This window comes from Acartia tonsa, chromosome 5 (assembly GCF_053477335.1).
Source record: "Acartia tonsa isolate MP-2025a chromosome 5, ASM5347733v1, whole genome shotgun sequence".
In the NCBI taxonomy this organism is placed as follows: domain Eukaryota; kingdom Metazoa; phylum Arthropoda; class Copepoda; order Calanoida; family Acartiidae; genus Acartia; species Acartia tonsa.
In genome coordinates, this window is record NC_137264.1 from 37,571,575 (window position 1) to 37,591,646 (window position 20,072).

General features: G+C 34.5%; 1 protein-coding gene across 8 annotated transcripts in view; it reads left to right on the forward strand.

Annotated features, from left to right (window-relative positions):
- Positions 1-229: 229 nt before the first annotated feature.
- The window catches only part of LOC145320008 (uncharacterized), a 35,945-nt gene continuing 16,102 nt past the window's right edge, over positions 230-20,072 (forward strand). For all 8 annotated transcript variants that reach the window (XM_080162447.1, XM_080162443.1, XM_080162446.1 and 5 more), the window contains exons 1-11: positions 230-357; positions 1,135-1,281; positions 1,787-1,870; positions 2,303-2,428; positions 3,103-3,181; positions 4,757-6,310; positions 8,237-8,683; positions 8,982-9,136; positions 9,741-9,908; positions 10,492-10,667; positions 11,341-11,488. In XM_080162447.1, the coding sequence (XP_080018573.1) occupies positions 310-357; positions 1,135-1,281; positions 1,787-1,870; positions 2,303-2,428; positions 3,103-3,181; positions 4,757-6,310; positions 8,237-8,683; positions 8,982-9,136; positions 9,741-9,908; positions 10,492-10,667; positions 11,341-11,488 (3,132 nt within the window). In that variant the 5' untranslated portion in view covers positions 230-309. The remainder of the gene's footprint in view (positions 358-1,134; positions 1,282-1,786; positions 1,871-2,302; positions 2,429-3,102; positions 3,182-4,756; positions 6,311-8,236; positions 8,684-8,981; positions 9,137-9,740; positions 9,909-10,491; positions 10,668-11,340; positions 11,489-20,072) is intronic.

Here is a 20,072-nt window from a genome sequence, read left to right on the forward strand (position 1 = left end):
ATGTAATTAATAACGCTTTCCTGAACTTTTTTAACTTTGTCAATTCATTATATTTTCTAAATTCTAGTGCATAGGTTTTTGTCAGTCCTGTTGTTTGGATTTTCTTAGAAAACTCGTCTCTTTGCCATGGTAATATCCTTGTTATATTTGTGGATATACAAATTTTATTCTATTGGAAACTTGATATGTAAAATTAAGATAATATGTTACTAATAATATATTTCAGATTTTTTATATATATTTTGAAATGATAACATTGATAGAAAGACTGACCTAGAAACTGAAAAGGTTGCTCGACAAGATAAAAAGATGTTTGACGCAGACTTGAAAGCTAGCCATGTGGCTGGCTTCTTTAAGGTAAAATGGGTGCTTTCCCTCAAAGTCATAAAAGAACCCCCCACCACTTATTTTGATGAAAATTGAAAATTAGTGGGTTATATAATCTGCTCTTTAGTATAAATCTAACACAAAAACTACCCAACTCCCCTTGATTTAGATTTATTTAGGTTGGGGGGAGGGGGAATGCTCGACTAAGCACTTTGGAGGAAACTACCGTAAATATTTTCAATTTCTTAATAAGTTGCCAAGTTAGCAACTTTACCCAGTATTAATTAAGAGACTAGATAGGCGAATTCTATTTAATTGATTTTCTGAGTATCTAGTTGCTTTTAATCAAGATTTATAAAAAGAGTTTATTTATCTGCATTTTAGCTTTCATGTCTCTTGAAAGATACTTTTTAGGCCTCATTTAGCAGTTTCTAATAGTCTGTTGTAAACAGCTGAGCGGCCAGCCGTTTAGACTTTAGTCGCCTTCAAAATTGTGAAAAATGAATAGGATTCATATTTTATAAATGACAGAATGATTGAAATAAAGAAGGTCAAGTTTAAGCTGAATTTCTGTTCCTATCTATTCCTTCCTCCAATTATATTACAGAAATTTGTGAATATGTCCTTTTCTTTTTTTTTCTTTCCCTCCCTATTTTCATGAGAGGATTGTTAGGGGTATGTAAAGGAAAATATAATCTTTGGTTGTAATTAAAATACACTGTTCTCTTGATTTGATAATGTTATTTATCTGTGGAAGTTATTGAACACCACTGGCTATAATTGATGCGATTTTTGTTGTTGTTGTAGGATGTTGTATTTTCTGCCACTGGTGAGCTGGAGGAGAAGGTGAGCGAGGCCCTGAGCCTCGGGGGAGCCAAGAAGATGAACTATCTGACTGGCAACAGCACCCATTGCATTGTCGGCAATAATCCAGAGCAGAGCGATATCATTGAGGTAGGAAAATTTAACTAAAAGCAATCTTAATTTTTTTAGAAAAAGATGTAGGTATCATGAGTAGGTATATAGCTTTCACTTACATTCTTTCCCCATTTTTTTTAATGCCTTCTCTTAATTGTGTGGCCATTGGAACATCTTAAATAGTGGTCTCAAAAAAGTTTTCTGTGTTTTTGTGCGTGTCAGTTATATATTAGGGTGGTACATGGTTCTCGTGAAAAATTACGTTTTTTTTTTAATAGTTCAAGTTATTCTATAACTAGGGTCGGTTCGTCCGTTTGCATATCTGTCTGTTAGTACGTCTGTTCGTCCAAGAAAGCTAACAAAAGGGTTTATTATAAATACTGAAGTAGAGCTAGAAGAACTGTTCTTTCAGTTTTCGAAATCTTTTAAACAAACCTAGCCGATCTTGGACACTACGAACGTCCGTCAGAGACAGTTGTAAACACGTCTTTAGGTTAGTCTTGCAGAAGTGTCTTTATTTTAATCCTCATTATTTTCTTAGGCGACAGAAATGCTAGATGTACCAGCAGTAAATCAAAACTGGGTGTTGGCGTCCTTGTTCTGTAAACAGCTACTTCCATTAAAGGTGAGTTATTCAGAACTTAAGAATTTATATAATTAAATTCTAAAATTTTTAATTTCATCTTAACCTGCCTATCTCATTTTATTTATAAAAATAACAGAATTTCTTTCCCTCTGTGTGTCTGTAACCTAAGATCCATTTAACTGATTATGTTCTCCTTTGCAGTAAAGCTTCTTTTAGGTTCAGGGAAGATATATATTTTTTTTGTTTTTGTTTAGAAAAATCACCTTGTATTTAGAATTAAATAGGAAAGTGTATATTTCAAAATATCCTTCAGTCTCTCTGTCTGTATTAAACAGAAAAGGGAAGGGTTTGAATTTCTCACTGAGCTGCCAATCAAATTCAAATTTAGGCGAAGACTTCCTTTAGCAATTAGCTTTCAGTATATATTTTACAACACTTATGAATGTCGTGATCTTTGCCTTTTTGATTCAGGCTTTCAGTCCCACAGCTAAGAAGATAATGCGCGGAGTGTTAGTTTGTGTGGATACCAGTATTTTATCACCTGATGTTGATATACTCTGGGCCATCACCAACTTTCATGGAGCTAAATTAACTAAGGTAGATATAACTAGCCCATACCAACAACGTTAGATTAATTCCTCTGGATCAAAACTAGTTTTCAACGTGCTAAAAAGGGTGGGTAATGTAATGAAATTGTCCATAAAATAGACAATTAAAAAGGGAGAAGTAGTTTGTGCTTGTATTGCGTAAAATCCGTGAGGTAGCTTCAGTCGTAAGCGATTATTAAGTCTAAGTGTTCTTCATATTGACAAAACGCATAGTGTAATTAAATGCATATTTAATAAAATTTGGACTTGAAAATCGCTTTCGACTGAAGCTAACTCACGGATTTTACGCATTACAAGCACAAACTACTTCTCCCTTTGTATAAAAATTGTTTCTCAATCATCAAAATTGCCTGCCAAATTGAAGATTTTACAAACAGCAGTTTGCATTTATTCAAAATTTTATTTTAAAATATTTTGATATCATAATAATAAACTCAAAAGCATCATTATCCTACATTATTACCTAACCCTTCTATAGTTTTATAATACCTACATATTTTTTACAGTTCAAAAAAAATAAAAAAATTGTTTTTTAGTAAAATTTTTCAAATATTAATTTGAGAACCTGCCTTTTATCTTTTTTTTTCATTCAAGATATTATTAGCCATAGGACATAATTGTCCCTTTTAATTTAAATGCCGTAAATCAACTTTAATTGTTAAGGTATGGAGTTCTGAGGTGACCCATCTGCTAGCAACCAGACCTGGTAGTCAACTTTACACTAGGATGTTAGCTTCTAAAGGTATATTCATTGTAATTTCAAACTTTTATTGACTGAAAAATTTTAATTTAGATAAAGTGGAAGGTTTTTAATGCAACCATCTCGTAATCAGTGATTAAATGGCACTTAGAATTCGAATTTCCATCTGAAATTTTGCATGAATAATCCTTGGTAGGTATATTTTCCCTAAATCGAACAAAAAGTTGGAAAAATAAAGGTTATTGCATTTCTCGCCGAATTAGGCAATTTGGAATCATTTGAGACCATGTTATTTTTTTCAAAAAATTTTCCCTTTACAAGCACCTTACAAGCACAAGGGGACTTGGTCATTTTTTTCAAATTCTTGTGTATCAAGGTATATCTTAAATTCAGTACTTCTCCTGTGCTTTTGAAGATATTGGAACAAAATCTTTTTTGATGGGTCAGTAATAAATATTTGAATAAAAAATGGCGGCGGTACCGCCGCTTTCGCCGTCCACCGCCGTTTCCGCCGCCAAAATTTTTTTTTGCATTTCTGGCCGAATTAGGCAATTTGGAATCATTTGAGACCATGTTATTTTTTTCAAAAATTTTTCCTTTTACAAGTCCCCCCGACTTGCTCATTTTTTCAGATTCTTGTTATCAAGGTATAACTTAAATTCAGTACTTCTCCTGTGCTTTTGAAGATATTGGAACAAAATCTTTTTTTATGGGTCAGTAATAAATATTTGAATACAAAATGGCGGCGGTACCGCCGTTTTCCACCGCCAAAATTTTTTTTTGCATTTCTGGCCGAATTAGGCAATTTGGAATCATTTGAGACCATGTTATTTTTTTCAAAAATTTTTCCCCTTACAAGCACCCCTGCGGGGGGACTTACTCATTTTTTCAGATTCTTGTTATCAAGGTATAACTTAAATTCAGTACTTCTCCTGTGCTTTTGAAGATATTGGAACAAAATCTTTTTTGATGGGTCAGTAATAAATATTTGAATACAAAATGGCGGCGGTACCGCCGCTCCCGCCGTCCACCGCCGTTTTCCGCCGCCATTTTGTATTCAAATATTTATTACTGACCCATCAAAAAAGATTTTGTTCCAATATCTTCAAAAGCACAGAAGTAGGGTTGCTTGTAAGGGGAAAAATTTTTGAAAAAAATAACATGGTCTCAAATGATTCCAAATTGCCTAATTCGGCGAGAAATGCAATAAAAAAAAAATTTTTGGTGGCGGCGTTTTTTTTTTTGAAAGATAACCAAAACTTGGGGTTATTAGTGACCCAGCCCAAAAGATTTTACCCAATTATCTCTAAAACTAAGGGTGTAGCATCCAAAATAAAATTGCTGGTATGTCGTGGCCCGAGTCACCACATTTTACCCCCCCCCCCCCTTTTCCCTGAAAATAGGCAAATAACGGCTAAACGGCTGAGCCGCCAGCAGTTACTTTTCCAACTTTTTGTTCGATTTAGGGAAAATAGACCTACCAGGGATTGCCTACTCATGAAAAATTTGAGATCGAAATTCGAATTCTAAGTGCCATTTAATCATTGATTACGAGATGGTTGCATTAAAAAAAACCCCCTTATATACTCCTGTTTTTACAAAGCTTTTATATTTTAGAGTGTAAGATAGTAACCCCCGACTGGCTAAGTGACTGGGCTAGAGAGGGTATCCGTCCTGACGAAGTAACCTACCACCCCAGACTCCTAAACATCCCTGAAAATCTTCCCAAACCCATATTCCACTCCACCCTTCCAACTGCACCATCACTGAAGACTGAGGTCGACAAAGTAACGGCGCAAACTGGAAAGCTTGGCGTGAGTCCGGCCCGACTGCCTGGACCGCCGCAAATTGGCCAACCACGGTTACCGGGGCCACCGCCGTTGACGACAACACCCAGGCCGCTGGGCGCGGCAGTTGCAACACCAAGATTAGCCGCATTAGCTTCTCAATCTTCTGTAAGAACGCCAACACCAGCTTCAGTGCCTTCAACATCAAACAATTTATCAAATGTATCAACACCATCAATTACAGCCATGCCTAATGTACCTACACCTGCAGCAGTTGCAAATACAACAACAACAACCTCAGCTGTACCACAACGTCCTTTAACCACCACAACCACAGCAACTACTACAACAACACAAACCACAGCTCCTAAAGCGATTGCCACCATAATCCAGTCAACAATGCCTATGGCAGGACTGAATATCAATCCAGTCTCAAATGTGGCCCAGGTCAACTCAAATGCAGATAAATTAGCACCATTAACTACTACTTCAACGACAACTGTTGGTGCAACCACAGTTTCTCAAGCCTCTACGATCATAACCCCAGCCTCAGGGGCTGCAAGTTCGAAACCTCCAACAATTCTTGCTGCAACAACACCACAGCTAGTGACCAATACAACAACAAACTCCCAGCCTCAGCCTAAAGTGCAAGCAATGACAACTGTTAATACAGCATCAATGCCAAATAAACCAATTATCACAACTCCATCCAATAACACAACTGTTACAACAACAAATTCCAATATATCTCAGCTCTCATCTGTTCAAACAAGTCAGGCAGGTGTTCCTCCACAGCCCTTAAACGTCCAGACAAATCCAACTGACCCTTCAGGACCTGCAACAGGAAAAATGACTCTTGGTGGCCCTAATCAAAGCCATAGACAACCTGGTCAATCTGTGCAAACAAGTCAACCAAGTAGTATGCTGCCTCAGCAACAAAATAAACCTCCTCATGGTCAATTACAGCAAGTTACAGGACAAACAGTTACACTAGCGCAGCAGCCATTCAATACTATGCAACAGCAAACTATCCAAAGGTTCCCCAACCAAGCGGCCATGGCTGGAGGACGTGGCACACCACCTACAACTACAACCAGCGGACCGTCAACAGGTGCAGGTATACCAGGTAGCAGCATGCCTCCAGGAAGCCAGCAGCAACCAGTAAGCACGTCTGGAATGTCTGTTTCCACAGCAGGAGGTCCTCCTGGACAACAAACTATGACAGGATCAATGACAATGTCGACAAGTGGACCCACGCCAACCACGGGAGTTGGATCTATGCAGACAACTACTGCAAATAATCCAATGAATCCTTCACAACAGCAAAGTAGTAATATGATGCAACAGCAGGGCATGATGGTACGGCCTCAAGGATTACCTCCAGGTATAAAATACAATATTTTGGTAATTTCCCTCAAACTTAAACTATACCTAAAACAAACACTTTAAAATTCCTCAATTGTCATGCTTTTAGGATTACTTAAATAATAAGGTTTTAGGGACTGACATTTCTTAACATCAACTTTACGAAGGATTACGTATAATTATCAGACCTTATATTACAATATCACGTATGGGCCCTCAGATGTCAAAACTTTATTTTAGTGTTTGGCCAAAATGACTTAGCAATTGTATCTGTAAGTACGTCTAATAACATCCTTTGCTATTTTTAAAATCCTAGAAAATTTTTTTTGCAAGAAAATTGCATAAATTCGCAACCTTTTTTAGAACCACTACATAACTCGAGTTTTAAAACTTTTTATATAAAATCCTTTTTACAAAAAATATCAATAATTACTTAAAATTAAACCTGAAAGAAAAAAAATCTCATTACACGTGTTAATTTGCATGTTTTAGGTCTTTTTTTGAGGAAAGTATAACTTCCACATTTTTGACAATAATATATTTTTTTAACATTTCAAAGTAAAATATAATAAAACTTAAACGATTTTTCTTGAATTATCAGTTGAAAATTTCATCAAACATGCAATTTAAGTGATGAAAATTTAATAAAATCATTTTTAGAATGTTTAGAATTACCAATTTTCTACATTTAAAACAAAATGTTAACATAATTTAAAAACATTTTAACATATAACTTCAAAAATCATTAACATTTTATAAAAAGATGTTTCAAAAAATAAATCATTAAAAGGTATTAAAATGCATTTGAAATTACTTAAAATTAAAACGAGAACATCTTTTTACACTGTATTCTATGTAATAGAGTTTAAATGACATGATTAGTGAATGAAATATTTCCTAAACTCATTAAGCCTTTTTGTGACTATATTAAAAATAATTTATTTTGTTTTATATTGCTTTTTTATTCAAATATTTGACAAAATTTTCCCTACGTCAATAAAATAAAGTCAGTTTTTTACTGTTTCCAGGTTTTTCTTTATAATTATAACAATTAAATATAATATAAATCTTCATTATCTTTTATTTGAATTATCATACACATTAAAATGTAAAGTATAAGCTAGAATAGCACTTTTTTCAACGAATATTTTAATGACATTATATCAAAATAATTCCTCTTAAATATCACACAACATATGATTGGGAAGTATAGCCATTTCTTGGAGGTATAATATTTACAAAAATACCATTAATTCTGTTTTTATCAGAAGTTAAAAAAATTGAACAATTCTAAAACAATGGTTGGCTGTCTAGATATTGAGTACACTAAGATTACGTCTCTGTTCTATTAAAATAACGTTGCAAAAAGAGGGGTTCTGAAAGTAATCTACCTAATTTTTTTTAAAGAACCAACAAGTACTGTCAGTATCTTTTTTCTTGTAATCTAGCAGACAATCAAATCATAACACAATTTTCATGATAAAATATTCAGGTTTCTACTTCACATTTTAAAAAATATACTGATCAATAAAATGTTCAAAATTTTACTTTGTACTAATTGACAAAATATGTTGTAATTCTTATTTTAAAGTTACATTTTTATCCCTGACAAAATCATAGACGACTTTTAAAGGCATCTTATCTAAACTTTTTGAAGAAAAACTTAAAAACGTTAATTAAGTATGAAAACTATTTTCTTCGATTTTTCTGAAGTTATTATCGCATTCTATGGGTTTTTTATTATCATTTACTTATATCGAAAGTGCCAAACATTGTACCCTAACTTATTCATTTAATAAAAAACCAGCCGTGATATGTTTATTTAATTTCTAAAAAACAGGATATGTACCTATTATTATACAATAAATAAATTCTACACATATAAAACAATTCTGTCAGTTTATTTATTTTGATGCATTTAATATATAGAATATTTCTCTTGAAGGTGCTCAAATAATATCCGGTCCTGGCGGTCAAATGGTCCGAATCCAGAACGGGCAACAGGTGACCTTCCAACAACCAGGTCAACCTGGTCAGCCGAGAATGCCCGGGCAACAACCTGGCATGCCTGGACAACAATCTGGCATGCCGGGGCAACAACCCGGTCAACCTGGTATGCCCGGGCAACAACCTGGTCAGCCTAGCATGCCTGGTCAAACGGGAATGCCCGGGCAACAACTTGGCATACCTGGGCAACAACCCAGTCAGCCTGGGCAACAACCTGGTCAGCCTGGGCAACAACCTGGTCAGCCTGGAATGCCCGGCCAACAATCTGGAATATCAGGACAACAACCTGGTATGCCTGGACAACAACCTGGTCAATCTGGCATGCCCGGACAACAAATGCGAATGCAAGGTCCTCAACAACAAATGGGCATTCGAGCCCCACAAGGTAAATTTGAATAAATAGACAGACCTGGGGAAGGGTTGTGTCATTTGCAGCCATTTACTGTATTTAAAATGATTGGGACGCCAATAAATTACTACATAAGTTCCCAATTTTTTTGTTGAGCTTATTTTTTAATATAGCCGTATGATCTAAAAAATAAATAATATTTTTAAATGAGTCCGTTATTGTAAAGGATAACCATATAAGTCAATCAGCTACCGAGATCTTAATCAGACACACAGACAGACCATCTGTTAACGTTATACCTATGATTATTAATCTATTTTGTATTGTTTATAAGGTCACCCAGCTATACTGCAACAGCATGAACAGATCAGAATGCAACAACAACAACAGCAACAGCAAGGACAACAACAACCTGGAGGAGGACAGATGATGCAGAAACAGATGATTGGACCGCCGGGTCAACAACAGCCTGGTGGCATGATGATGCAGGTTACAATATTTTAACAATTAACTTATATACCTAATAAATAGTATCTAATGATTTTTTTCTTACTACTCTAAAACTAGTGGTTTATGTTGATAAAATCAAACTAGGATGGGCACTGAGGAAGTAATTGATAATAGAAGATTTTTATGAAAAATCATTTTTTAGAATAGTCAGTTAATAGTACCTAAGTAAAGAAGATAATGTGTGGAAGGGAATTAATTCAAATTAAATTGACTCAAAAGTTACTATACTACTTAAAATCAAATAAATGCTATTTGATTTACTTTGATAACAGGTTATTAAAATAAGTTATTTTATGTTTTCTCGTATTTTTTAAAACCGATTAATATCCGGTGGATTAGAACCGGCTCTCATTCATACTAAAACATTATTTCTAGCATCGTAGTATATTCAGTTTTCCACGACTACTAAAATGTACAATTATAAGATTAAAGCCAGTTTTATTAGCCCGTGCCTTCGGCATCTTAAGGCTAAAAAACTGGTTTTAATCTTATAATAATTGTACATTTTTATATTCGCGGAAAGCTGTTTATAATATGATGCGAGAAATAACTAATCTACTATACCTTTTATTCCTTGTTTTAGGTTCAGGGACAGCCAGGTATGATGCAACAACAGGGCCAACCGCAACAACAATGGAGCGGCCAGCAACAGCCGGGTCAGCCTGGCATCATGCAACAACAGCCTGGTCAGCCAGGAATTATGCAACAACAACAATGGAATCCACAGAATCAACAGCAGATGATGCCACAGGTTAGCAACACTCATCCTTAAAGAAAAAAAAGTTAGTGTATTTGTGTGATATATTAGATTTCTTAAAGGGGTAAGCTTTGAGAATAAGATATTAAAATTATCATTACATTGGTTCTAGGTTATTTTTAGAAGAGTAAAGTAGTTAACCCCACTTCCCAAAGAAATAAAATCACTGATTTAGAAAACTGATAATATGTTAACCATAACTTTTCAATTTTCAGGTGAGTTTTTAGTTAATCCTAAGTAGTCAGGTTTAGTTAGGTTATTTTGTAGATTTTTGTAATAGGTCAACCTCCTCAAAAAATATAAGAAAATATTGCTAAAAGACATCATAAAAGTTTTATTATCCATCCCCTTTTATCATTTTATGCAGTTGTATCAAACCAACAACTGAATTAATTAGAAAAAAAACATTATTTTGTAATTTCTTTCAGCTGTTTTTGTGTAGACGACCTATTTAGCCGCCCCTGTATATTGTTTTTAATTTAATTCGCTTGTTGGCTGTACCTCCTTCCTGCCTTTTTATGTCAATATTAGTACACAAATGAGCTAAAAATTTCATCTCATTACATTTTTGTTGCAGGGCATGGCACGACGTATGATCGGTCCTCCCGGCGGGGTGGTAGGGAGGCCCATGACACCCCACATGCAAAGACAACAACAAGTGATACAGCAGCACATACAACAGCTGACACCAGAGCAGAGACAACAGTTCAATAACATGGACCCCAGGCAGAAACAGCAGTATCTGGCACAGAAGTAAGTTTTCTTATTTGTTATTGGGTTGATATCATTATCATGTGAAATGGGATGAGTTTATCTTGTCAGTAACCTCGTATAGGCGAGGCAGCTGTCCTAACGTCAGGTCAAGCATCCAATAACTATGTGGAGCAATGCCTCTTTTTCTGTCGTAACACCCAGGTTTAAGGTTAAGTAACGCCCACGAGACAACCAACTTTTTTATTGCACGACATATGTTTGGAGGTCATAACGGGGTTTAGTATTGAGTTGAGTTGCACCTGTTTAAGGGCTAAGGCATTATGCCTTTATTTGCCCATAAATGTCAAACGCAGAACATCATAGATTTAGGTACTATAGTATGGCGCGGTGTAGTCAAGACTCGAACCTGATACCTTCCCGATAAAATAGGCGGTTTATTAAATTAGTTCCCAGAGTTTTATAATAATGTTTCCTTATTCGTTGGCTCAATCACTTTAGGTAATTTTAATGAATGGCTAGTTCAAGTTAAATGTCCAAACGTTTTCCCCACTATTATATCTACAGAAGAGATAATTTTGTGGATAATCGCTGGATGGTACATCAATGGATCGGTCATTGCCTTAGCCAGTATTCTAGAGGGTTTGTACATAAAAATACCAATAGTGTCAATTATATTAAAAGGATTGTTAAGATGAATACTATTTTTCTATAGGGGACTGATAATACCTAACCCAACTGGTCAATGGGGCCAGACTGTCCAGCTTCAGAGACATACCATCCAGCTGACTGAACAACAAAAACAGATGCTGCAAAATATGAACCCACAAGACAGAAGTCTTTTTATTCAAAAGCTGTCAAAGGTCAGTATTAATAAAAATTTCTGAATTTCTACTTCTGTTATATTTGTTAATATAAACTCTATCGGTTTAGTAGAAAGCGAGATCTTTTTTTCTGGGTGTGATTTCTACACTCAGAAAAACAGTTAAGACCTTTCCAGGACCTATGACAAGCTTCACTGTAAAGGAGAACTATAATCGGTTCATCGGTGAACGATATACTTCTCTCTGTACAGACACACAATTACAGACAGACATCTTTTCCTTTTATTTTTTTAAAGACTAGTGGATCGCCCTTAGCATCTAAGGGCTCTATTTTCTAAGGGATGTGGAATGGCAGAAAAATAGCCAAAAACCATACCAAGAATACTTATTTATAAAAATGATATAGCTTAAAACCATCTCAGCTTCACTGTAAAGAAGAACCATATCGGTTGAGCAGTTAGCGAGATCCTTCGATACAGACAAAAATAGCTTACTACTTTAGGGTAGTGCGGGGTTAATGCGGTCATCGGGTCAATTCCGGTCAAACGACCAACTTTTTTAAAACCGTTTTTTAACGGTGTTCTAAACGTTTGCGAGAGATCTTCAGAAAAGCAAAGTTGTAGTTTATTGCCGCCTATACTTTCATTTCTTACTTTCGTCTAAAAAAAATGGTCTATTCCGGTCACTTTTTTTACTTTTTTTTATTACTGTTTTATAACTGTATAATACCCTAATGTTTTATTTAGGTGATCTGGAAGCATAAACAACCTAAATGCATGACCTAAGCTTTAATCATTGCCTTGCCTGTTGTGTGATGTACATTACTAGTCATTTTACTGCTTGTATTATGTCATGTTTTGTTGCCTAAGCTTTTCAATTTGTAAAGACATTAAAAATTTTCAAGACATATTTTTATAGTAATGGGAAGAGTATATCACCCAAAGGAACGCCTTAAATATTTTCCTGAAGATGTATCAGCTGCATTGGCTCATGTAAGAAGGGGTATGTCTATTAGAAAGACTGCTAGAAGATTTAAAATTCCATATGAAACCCTTGCATCTTTTTCGTATAAGAGGGTGTTCGAGATTTTTGCGCGGTTTGGATTTTTTATGTCAAATCGGCTAGGATTAAGCTAGAAAGGTGTTTAAGGTGTCTATAGAAAGCTCTTTGCATGTCCTAACAAAAACTCCCCAGGATATGGGTTCTATCTCCAAGATTTAGAGTACATATTCAAGATTTTGCATTTTCAAAATTACTGTTGCATAAAATGTGTTGAAATATTAGAGTTAGACCCCATATCATTTCGAGTTAATTGTCAGGCATGTAATTTTGCATCTTTAGACACCTTCACCACCCTTGTAGGTCAATCCTAGCCAATTTGAGACAAGAAAAAATGTATCAAAAACTGCTGTCAAAACTGGCAGGATTTTTAAAATTAAAAATTTTTTGGGAAAAAATCACTTTTTTCAAGAAATTCCAAGACCTGCGAATCAGAAATTGCCTCTAATTTATGTATAAAGCTTAAAAAAACCTAATCATATAAAAAAAGTATGATTTTTTTTTAAAGTTTGCATGAAAAAAATTGTTGTTTTTTTTGCGATTTTACCGACTTTTTTATAATGGGGAAAATGTGGTCAAAAAATTGTCTGATCTGCATGCGACTAGTACTGTTAGAAAGCTAATGACCTCAGCTTTCTACTCATAAATTAAAATGTTAAAAAAAAATTTTTTAAGGGGGTGTTCCACCCCCCCAAAGTCAACTGACCGAAATAGCCCCACCGGTGGGGTTATTCCGGTATAGGCCAACCGCCGCCCTTTAAACCGATTTTTAACCGACTTCTAGTTGCGAGATCTTAATGGGACCAAGACAGGCTTCTTCGTTATTGCCATATCGTTCATTTGCACTCTTAAAAACCGGAAAAAGTTTTTGGGAAGTATGTTTTTTTTTAAGTTGAAGCAAAAAATTGACCGGAATTACCCCGCACTACCCTATATAATGGAATAAATGCAGGGTGACCACTGTGTACTATATGTACTTTATGTACTATATAGTCAAAATTTTGTACTATATGGTACTATATGACAAACTAGGTACTATATGTACTATATGAGATAAAATTTTGGTACTATATGAAATTTTTTTAATATTATTTTAAAACTTATTACCAACCAAAGTATTATAATATTGTTTGTAATATTACAATGTACTTTCAGCTCTAATACATACTAATATAGAGAGTAGTGATTTGGGTATGTAAAGTAAAATTATAAGCTTTGAAATATGCAATGACTTTTAAAATCACCATGATCATATATTTTTTTGCTTCAATCATTTATTATCTATAATACAAAGTAGAATGATGTCTGTCCGTCCGTCTGTCTGTCTGTCTGTCCATCCCATAAGATCTCGGTAACCACTGAACCGATTGGATTCTACTCTTCAGGGAATATACCTACTGGTCCTGTGGTGGTTTTAGGCTATTTTCTTGGGGGGTGGGACACCCCCAACCCCCATAAAAACAAAAAATCCCCCCCCTCATTTTTTTGCTAAAGATTTCCTTGGTCCTTTTACGAATTTCGCAAAAAAAAATTTTATCACCTCTTGGGTCAAAGCCCCTAGAGGCTAGGGGCGAAGCCGCTAGTTTCTTATAAGATATAAAACTCTTTTTTGTTCTTCATATTTTTATGATTGCTGAAGCGGCTAAATACACACACCCTGCCTTAACCAAATAAAGGATAAACAAAAATTACCATGAAAACGGACAATGCAGCGTTCAAATAGGACCTAGAGACAAGTAGAATCCATTGAGAATGAAATCTTAGCTGTTCCTTCTTGCCAGATATTTCAATTTTAAGATTTAAGGTGAAAATCACAAAATTCGCCAAATATACAAGGCAAATCTACTTTTAATACAGAAAGATTAGATCCATTTTATTTGTTAATCATGCTTCTGATACACTTTTTAAATCAAATATAGTCTTAGTTAAGTAAAATCAATGAAGCAGTTGTGATTTTACTTGAATCTGGTTAACTTGTCTTTGTTTTTTTACTTGTTTTCTTAATCAAATCTTAATCAAACAAACATCAGGGACTAGAACTCTTTACACAATGTGTATACACTTAGAATAGAGATGTCTAGTAGGGACACTATCTGTAAATCAGCCAATAGGATGACACTGGAAGAACAATCTGGCTATGTTATTGCTAGAGATAAGTACAGATTTTGGCTCAAAAGTGCAAAATTTTTCATTTTGTTTGCATAATGAGTCACCTATAAATAGATGCATTTCTTGGGTTAAAGCTTTGCTTGAGTAAATCATATCTTGTAAAAATCTATTCTCTCATATAATATGAAACATATGATAAAACATATAGTAAGTCACCTATGAATAGTTGAATTTATTAGGTTAAAGTTAGCTTTCCATAAATCATTTTGTGGAAATATTTAGAACTAATTAAGGGCTGAAACTTCCCCCAGTCCAGGGGTTTGGGTGGGGCTTACAATCCTTCCCTAGAAAAAAACCTGCTTATGTTCAATCTGCATTATTTCAATGGATTGTATATAACAAATAAAAGAAACAAAGGTGTTTGTATGCTAGAATTTTTTAAAGTTTGACTGATTTTGGGTCCAGTTTGACCATCTAGATATACTATATCTATTGGTCTAAGATATTATTATACAGGTTATTTGGTTCCTTGACTGTATGATTATCCAGGCTTTATGTATTTAATATTGTGTTTTAAAGTATTTCTATAATATAAATCTGCTAAGTAATAATTTAAAATCAATCTGTTTCCTTTAGAAGCTTTTATAAATTAAATTTGTTTAACATAACAGAAGACTGATTATGATTGTAACAAATATACCTTTGCTCCCTATGAATTAAAGAATGTCTATTACTCTGTTTCTGTAAGGTTTCCTTCATGTTATTGTTTCTTCTTTCATGGTCTCTTCTGCTTTAAGTTGTTGTATAGCTTTGTACTTAATAAAAACTTGCTGCCTTGGTGGAACCTAAAGTCTGTGCTAAGTGGGAATATGAACATAACTATAGATGGAGGAGAGGGATTCTTCTTACTATAGTTCTTAAGACATCAAAAAATTCATTTCCCTGTTCTAACTGTTTGGCACCAATCAGAGATTTAGAAGACTAACTCCTTCTGGTTTATGAATATAAGTCAAGATTTTTTGGTCTGTTACATCAAGTTCACTGAAGATCTCAAGCTTGCTAAACATAGTGCCAAATCTTAGGCTACCCTATATGCAAGGACTTGGACAAGGGGTTTGTAACAAACAGTGTAGTATATCTAGATTGTCAAACTGAACCCATAATCTGATTTACAGAATGCTAACTCTTTCCTAAGAAATACAACAATAATACAATATTCATAGTTGGATTATTATTATACTAGCGGCTACGCCCCTAGAAGCCTCTAGTGGCACTTTAAATTTTTTTTTTGTTCCAGTCTCTATGATACCTACCAATGTTGCATTCAAGTCTCTCTTTAAGTCTTTATGATACCTACCAATGTTTCATTCAAGTCTCTCAGATATTTTCAAAAAATTTAGATTTTTCATGATTTCTCATGGAAGGGTGGTGGTACCCTCTCCCTAAATAAATATAAACCTTCCCGGGACTTATGAGAAGCTACCCGATCGGTTCAGCAGTTAGCGAGATCCTTCGTTACAAACACACAGACAAACATCCTGTTACTTTAGTATAAGGATATTGTTTGTATATATTTCACATTATATGCGGGAATACATTTTTACAGGATATGATTTACCCAAGCAAAGATTTATACTAAGGAATGCACTTATTTATAGGTGACTCATTATGAGAACAAAATGAAAACAATTTGCCCTTTGGAGCTAAAATCTATACATTTCTCTACCAATAACAAAGTCAGATTATTCTTCCAGTGTCATCCTATTGGCTGATTTACAGAGGGTGTATACACATTGTGTTTAGAATTCTATGCCCTAATGTTTGAGATGGTTAAGAAAACAAGAAAAACACAAAGACAAGTTAACCAGATTCAAGTCAAATCACAACTGCTTCATTGATTTTAAATGACTAAGATTTTATTTGATTTAAAAAGAGTCCTCACAAGCATGATTTAAAAAAGTATCTCATCTTGCTGTATTTAAAGTAGATTTGCCTTTTATATTTGGCGAATTTTGCGATTTTCACCTTAAATCTTAAAATTGAAATATCTGGCAAGAAGGATCAGCTAGGATTTCATTCTCAATGGATTCTACTTGTCTCTAGGTCCTATTTGAACGCTGCATTGTCCGTTTTCATGGTAATTTTTGTTTATCCTTTATTTTGTTAAGGCAGGGTGTGTACATAGGCTAAATTTTTAATTAGTGCTTTTCCTGTATATTGCTAGATGACCAAGTTAGGTTAAGTAAAGAATGCCCTGCTGGGTTAGTGTAGGACCTTGGAGGTGTATGTATAGTAGACCGACTCAAAATGCAAAAAAAAATTGGCGCACTATTTTAACCCATTTCTTTTATGATATAATGACAATTGACACCAAAACAAGTGTTCTGGTAGCTTTTTTCAGCAATATGTCAATTTGATTTTCATAAAAAAAAAGAATTTTTGTTATGGCTTTATACACCTTCCTGAATTTGCTTTGAAGAGTAGGATCTACTGCAGTTCACGGTAAAATATTGCAGAGCTTGATCTTTAAATCACCACTAAAATGATTTAAAGATCAAGCTCTGGTAAGCAATATTTCCAAAAATCTATGAATTTTAAAAGCTGTTAGCTGCCAAACGGCTGAATGTTCAGATCATATCCGCACACCATTTTAAGCGGCCTACTAAGGCCTACAAATAATCTGGAATAGCCAAGATCCAATTATGCACAGGGAAAGCTTCACTGAAGAAAAAACGCGTAAAATAGGTCTTTTTTGCGCATTTCTCAGCACTGCGAGATGATTATGCATTATTGATTTATGGCTATTCCAGATTATTTGTAGGCCTTCTTATGCCGCTTAAAACAGTGTGCGGGCATGATCTGTACTTTCAGCCGTTTGGCAGCTTGCAGCCTTTAAAATTTATAGATTTTTGGAAATATTGCTTACCAGAGCTGGATCTTTAAATGTGTAGCCGTTGGCGTTGCCGTAACCGTAACCGTGGCTGTAGCCGTTGCCGTAGTTGTAGTTGTAGTCGTAGTTGTATTCGTAGCTGTAGCTGTAGCTGTAGTCATCGCCATAGTGCTGCTAATAAAACATGGATTTTTAAATGATTTTACAGAAGTGCAATGCCGGCTATCCTAGAATTATGGATATCTAAAATCTTTTATGGCCCACCTAAAAATAAATTATTTTCATCAAAGAAATGAAATTATATTTTATACAAAATTACTATTTTAATAACACATTTTAAATGTTTGTAATATTTACATATTATTAAGGGCAAGATCCAATGTAGTTGGTACTACGGCTGGTATGGCCTATATCGTGCCAGGGCACAGCACAGCATGACATTGCACGCCCGGCCAATTGCCCAGCACAGCTGGACAAACAGCCACTATACACAAGACAAAGGGAGAGTCCAGTAAATTCAATATAAATAAAGAAATACATTCGATTACTAAAATTTAAAAAATGTAATCATATTCCAACCTTATCAATAATATTGCAGTAATAAATCCCCAAAAGAATTTAATTTAATTTAAGTATATTTATAGTTTTATCATATTAATTTCCTAAAAACTGTCTCTTTATGTAACACAGGCAACATACTTTATTAGTATTACCCAATACCCATACGTGACGGTTCAATATTAACTTATCATTCCATGCCCGTATGTTATTTTATACATCATATAAATAAACTACATCCTAACTTTTATAATTTACTTTTATTTTATTATTTATAAAAACCACAATTAAAATATTTTTATGATAGTTTTAAAATAGAATATTCCATGCCCGTACAATTATTTATACATTCATTTAACAATTATAATTTACGTTTTCAATGGTTTTACGTTAAAATTATCAAAAGTAGCTGTCTTTGTGGCTTTAGCAACGCTTTAGCCACACTAACGGACTGTAGCTTCTTTTAGCGTGGCCAACCACGACTACAACTACGACTACGCGTTGCCAATATGATTTAAAGATCGCATTTTTTTTGTGGCCACGGCAACGCGTGGTTAATATGATTTAAAGATCGCTATTAGGTTGGTGGCTGTAACTCTGACCACGACTACGGCAACGGCTACGCTTTTAAAGATCCAGCTCAGCAATATTTTACCGTGAACTGCAGTAGATCCAAAAGTATATTAAAGAATTTTAAAAAACGATTTTTAAAGATTTTGATCATAGAAAGGGCTATCCTCAAAAGACTGACAATTTTGGATGTTTTAGCAAAATCAGCAGATTTTGAGTTATTTAAGGATAACCTTTCAAGGGTCAATATTTTTATAAACCATTTTTTGATTCTTAATCTACTCTTCAGGAAGGTAAATAAAGCCATGCTTTGAAAGAAGAAAAAATTTCTCCTCCAGAGGGAACCCTTCCCTTTTTTATGAAAATCAAAACTGACATATTGCTGAACAAAAGCAACCAGAACACTTTTTTGAGTATCAATAGTCATTATATCATGAAAGGAACTGGTTGGAACAGCACGACCATTGAATTATAAAAAAAATTGGTAATTCTGAGTCGGTGAAATGTATAGGTTTAGATCCTCACTGTAAATTTTAATTAATACCTTTATGTGCGACATCTTTAAAGGGAGTGTGGACATAAAAATTTCTCATCTGATTATCAAATCTTAACATTTTCTAAGCACATTTCACTACACTGGTCAACCAAAAACGTCCTATTAATACTCACTGTCTACAAATGGTTGAATCTCAGAGGTTATTTAAAGTAATAATATCCTTTTTATTGTGTGGACAATAAATAACCCACTTTGGAGAATTAGTTTACACTTTTATCAGACTGTTTATAAATAAATATTGCACCTTTATTATTTACAAAGGGGGGAGGCGGATGTGCCACTTTTTGAAACCAAAACTAAAAGTCAAAGGAACTCAACTACAAAAAGAGTTACAGGTCTGAGATTTTGCATGGCAGTTGCTTAATAGGGGTACAATATGGAACTGTGAAGAAATGGCGGCGCAACCGCCGAGAAAAGGCAAAAAAAATTCGGCGGTAAACGCCGGTTGCGCCGCCGTTTCTTCACAGTTCCATTTTGTACCCCTATAAAGCAACTGCCATGCAAAATCTCAGACCTGTAACTCTTTTTTTAGATGAGTTCCTTTGTTGACTTTTGGTTTTGGTTTCAAAAAGTGGCACATCCGCCTCCCCCCTTTTTAATTAAAGGTGGGCCATCTAAAGTTACCTAGCTACTAATAAAAAAACCTGTTTCTAGCTTTGTTATTGTATTTGGTATTCATTAAAAAATATTGCTTATTTTATCAATTTCTAAGTAACTATACATTGCATTGGTTTAAAGCAAGGAAGGTGTTTAAAGTCAGCTTAACTGTTGTGAAAAATAGAGAACTATGTCAAAAGTTTAGTGTTAGCTATAGAAGGAACAAGGATGACAACATCCATAAAAGCGAAGCACTGAAACGGTAGGACAAACAGACATTAACA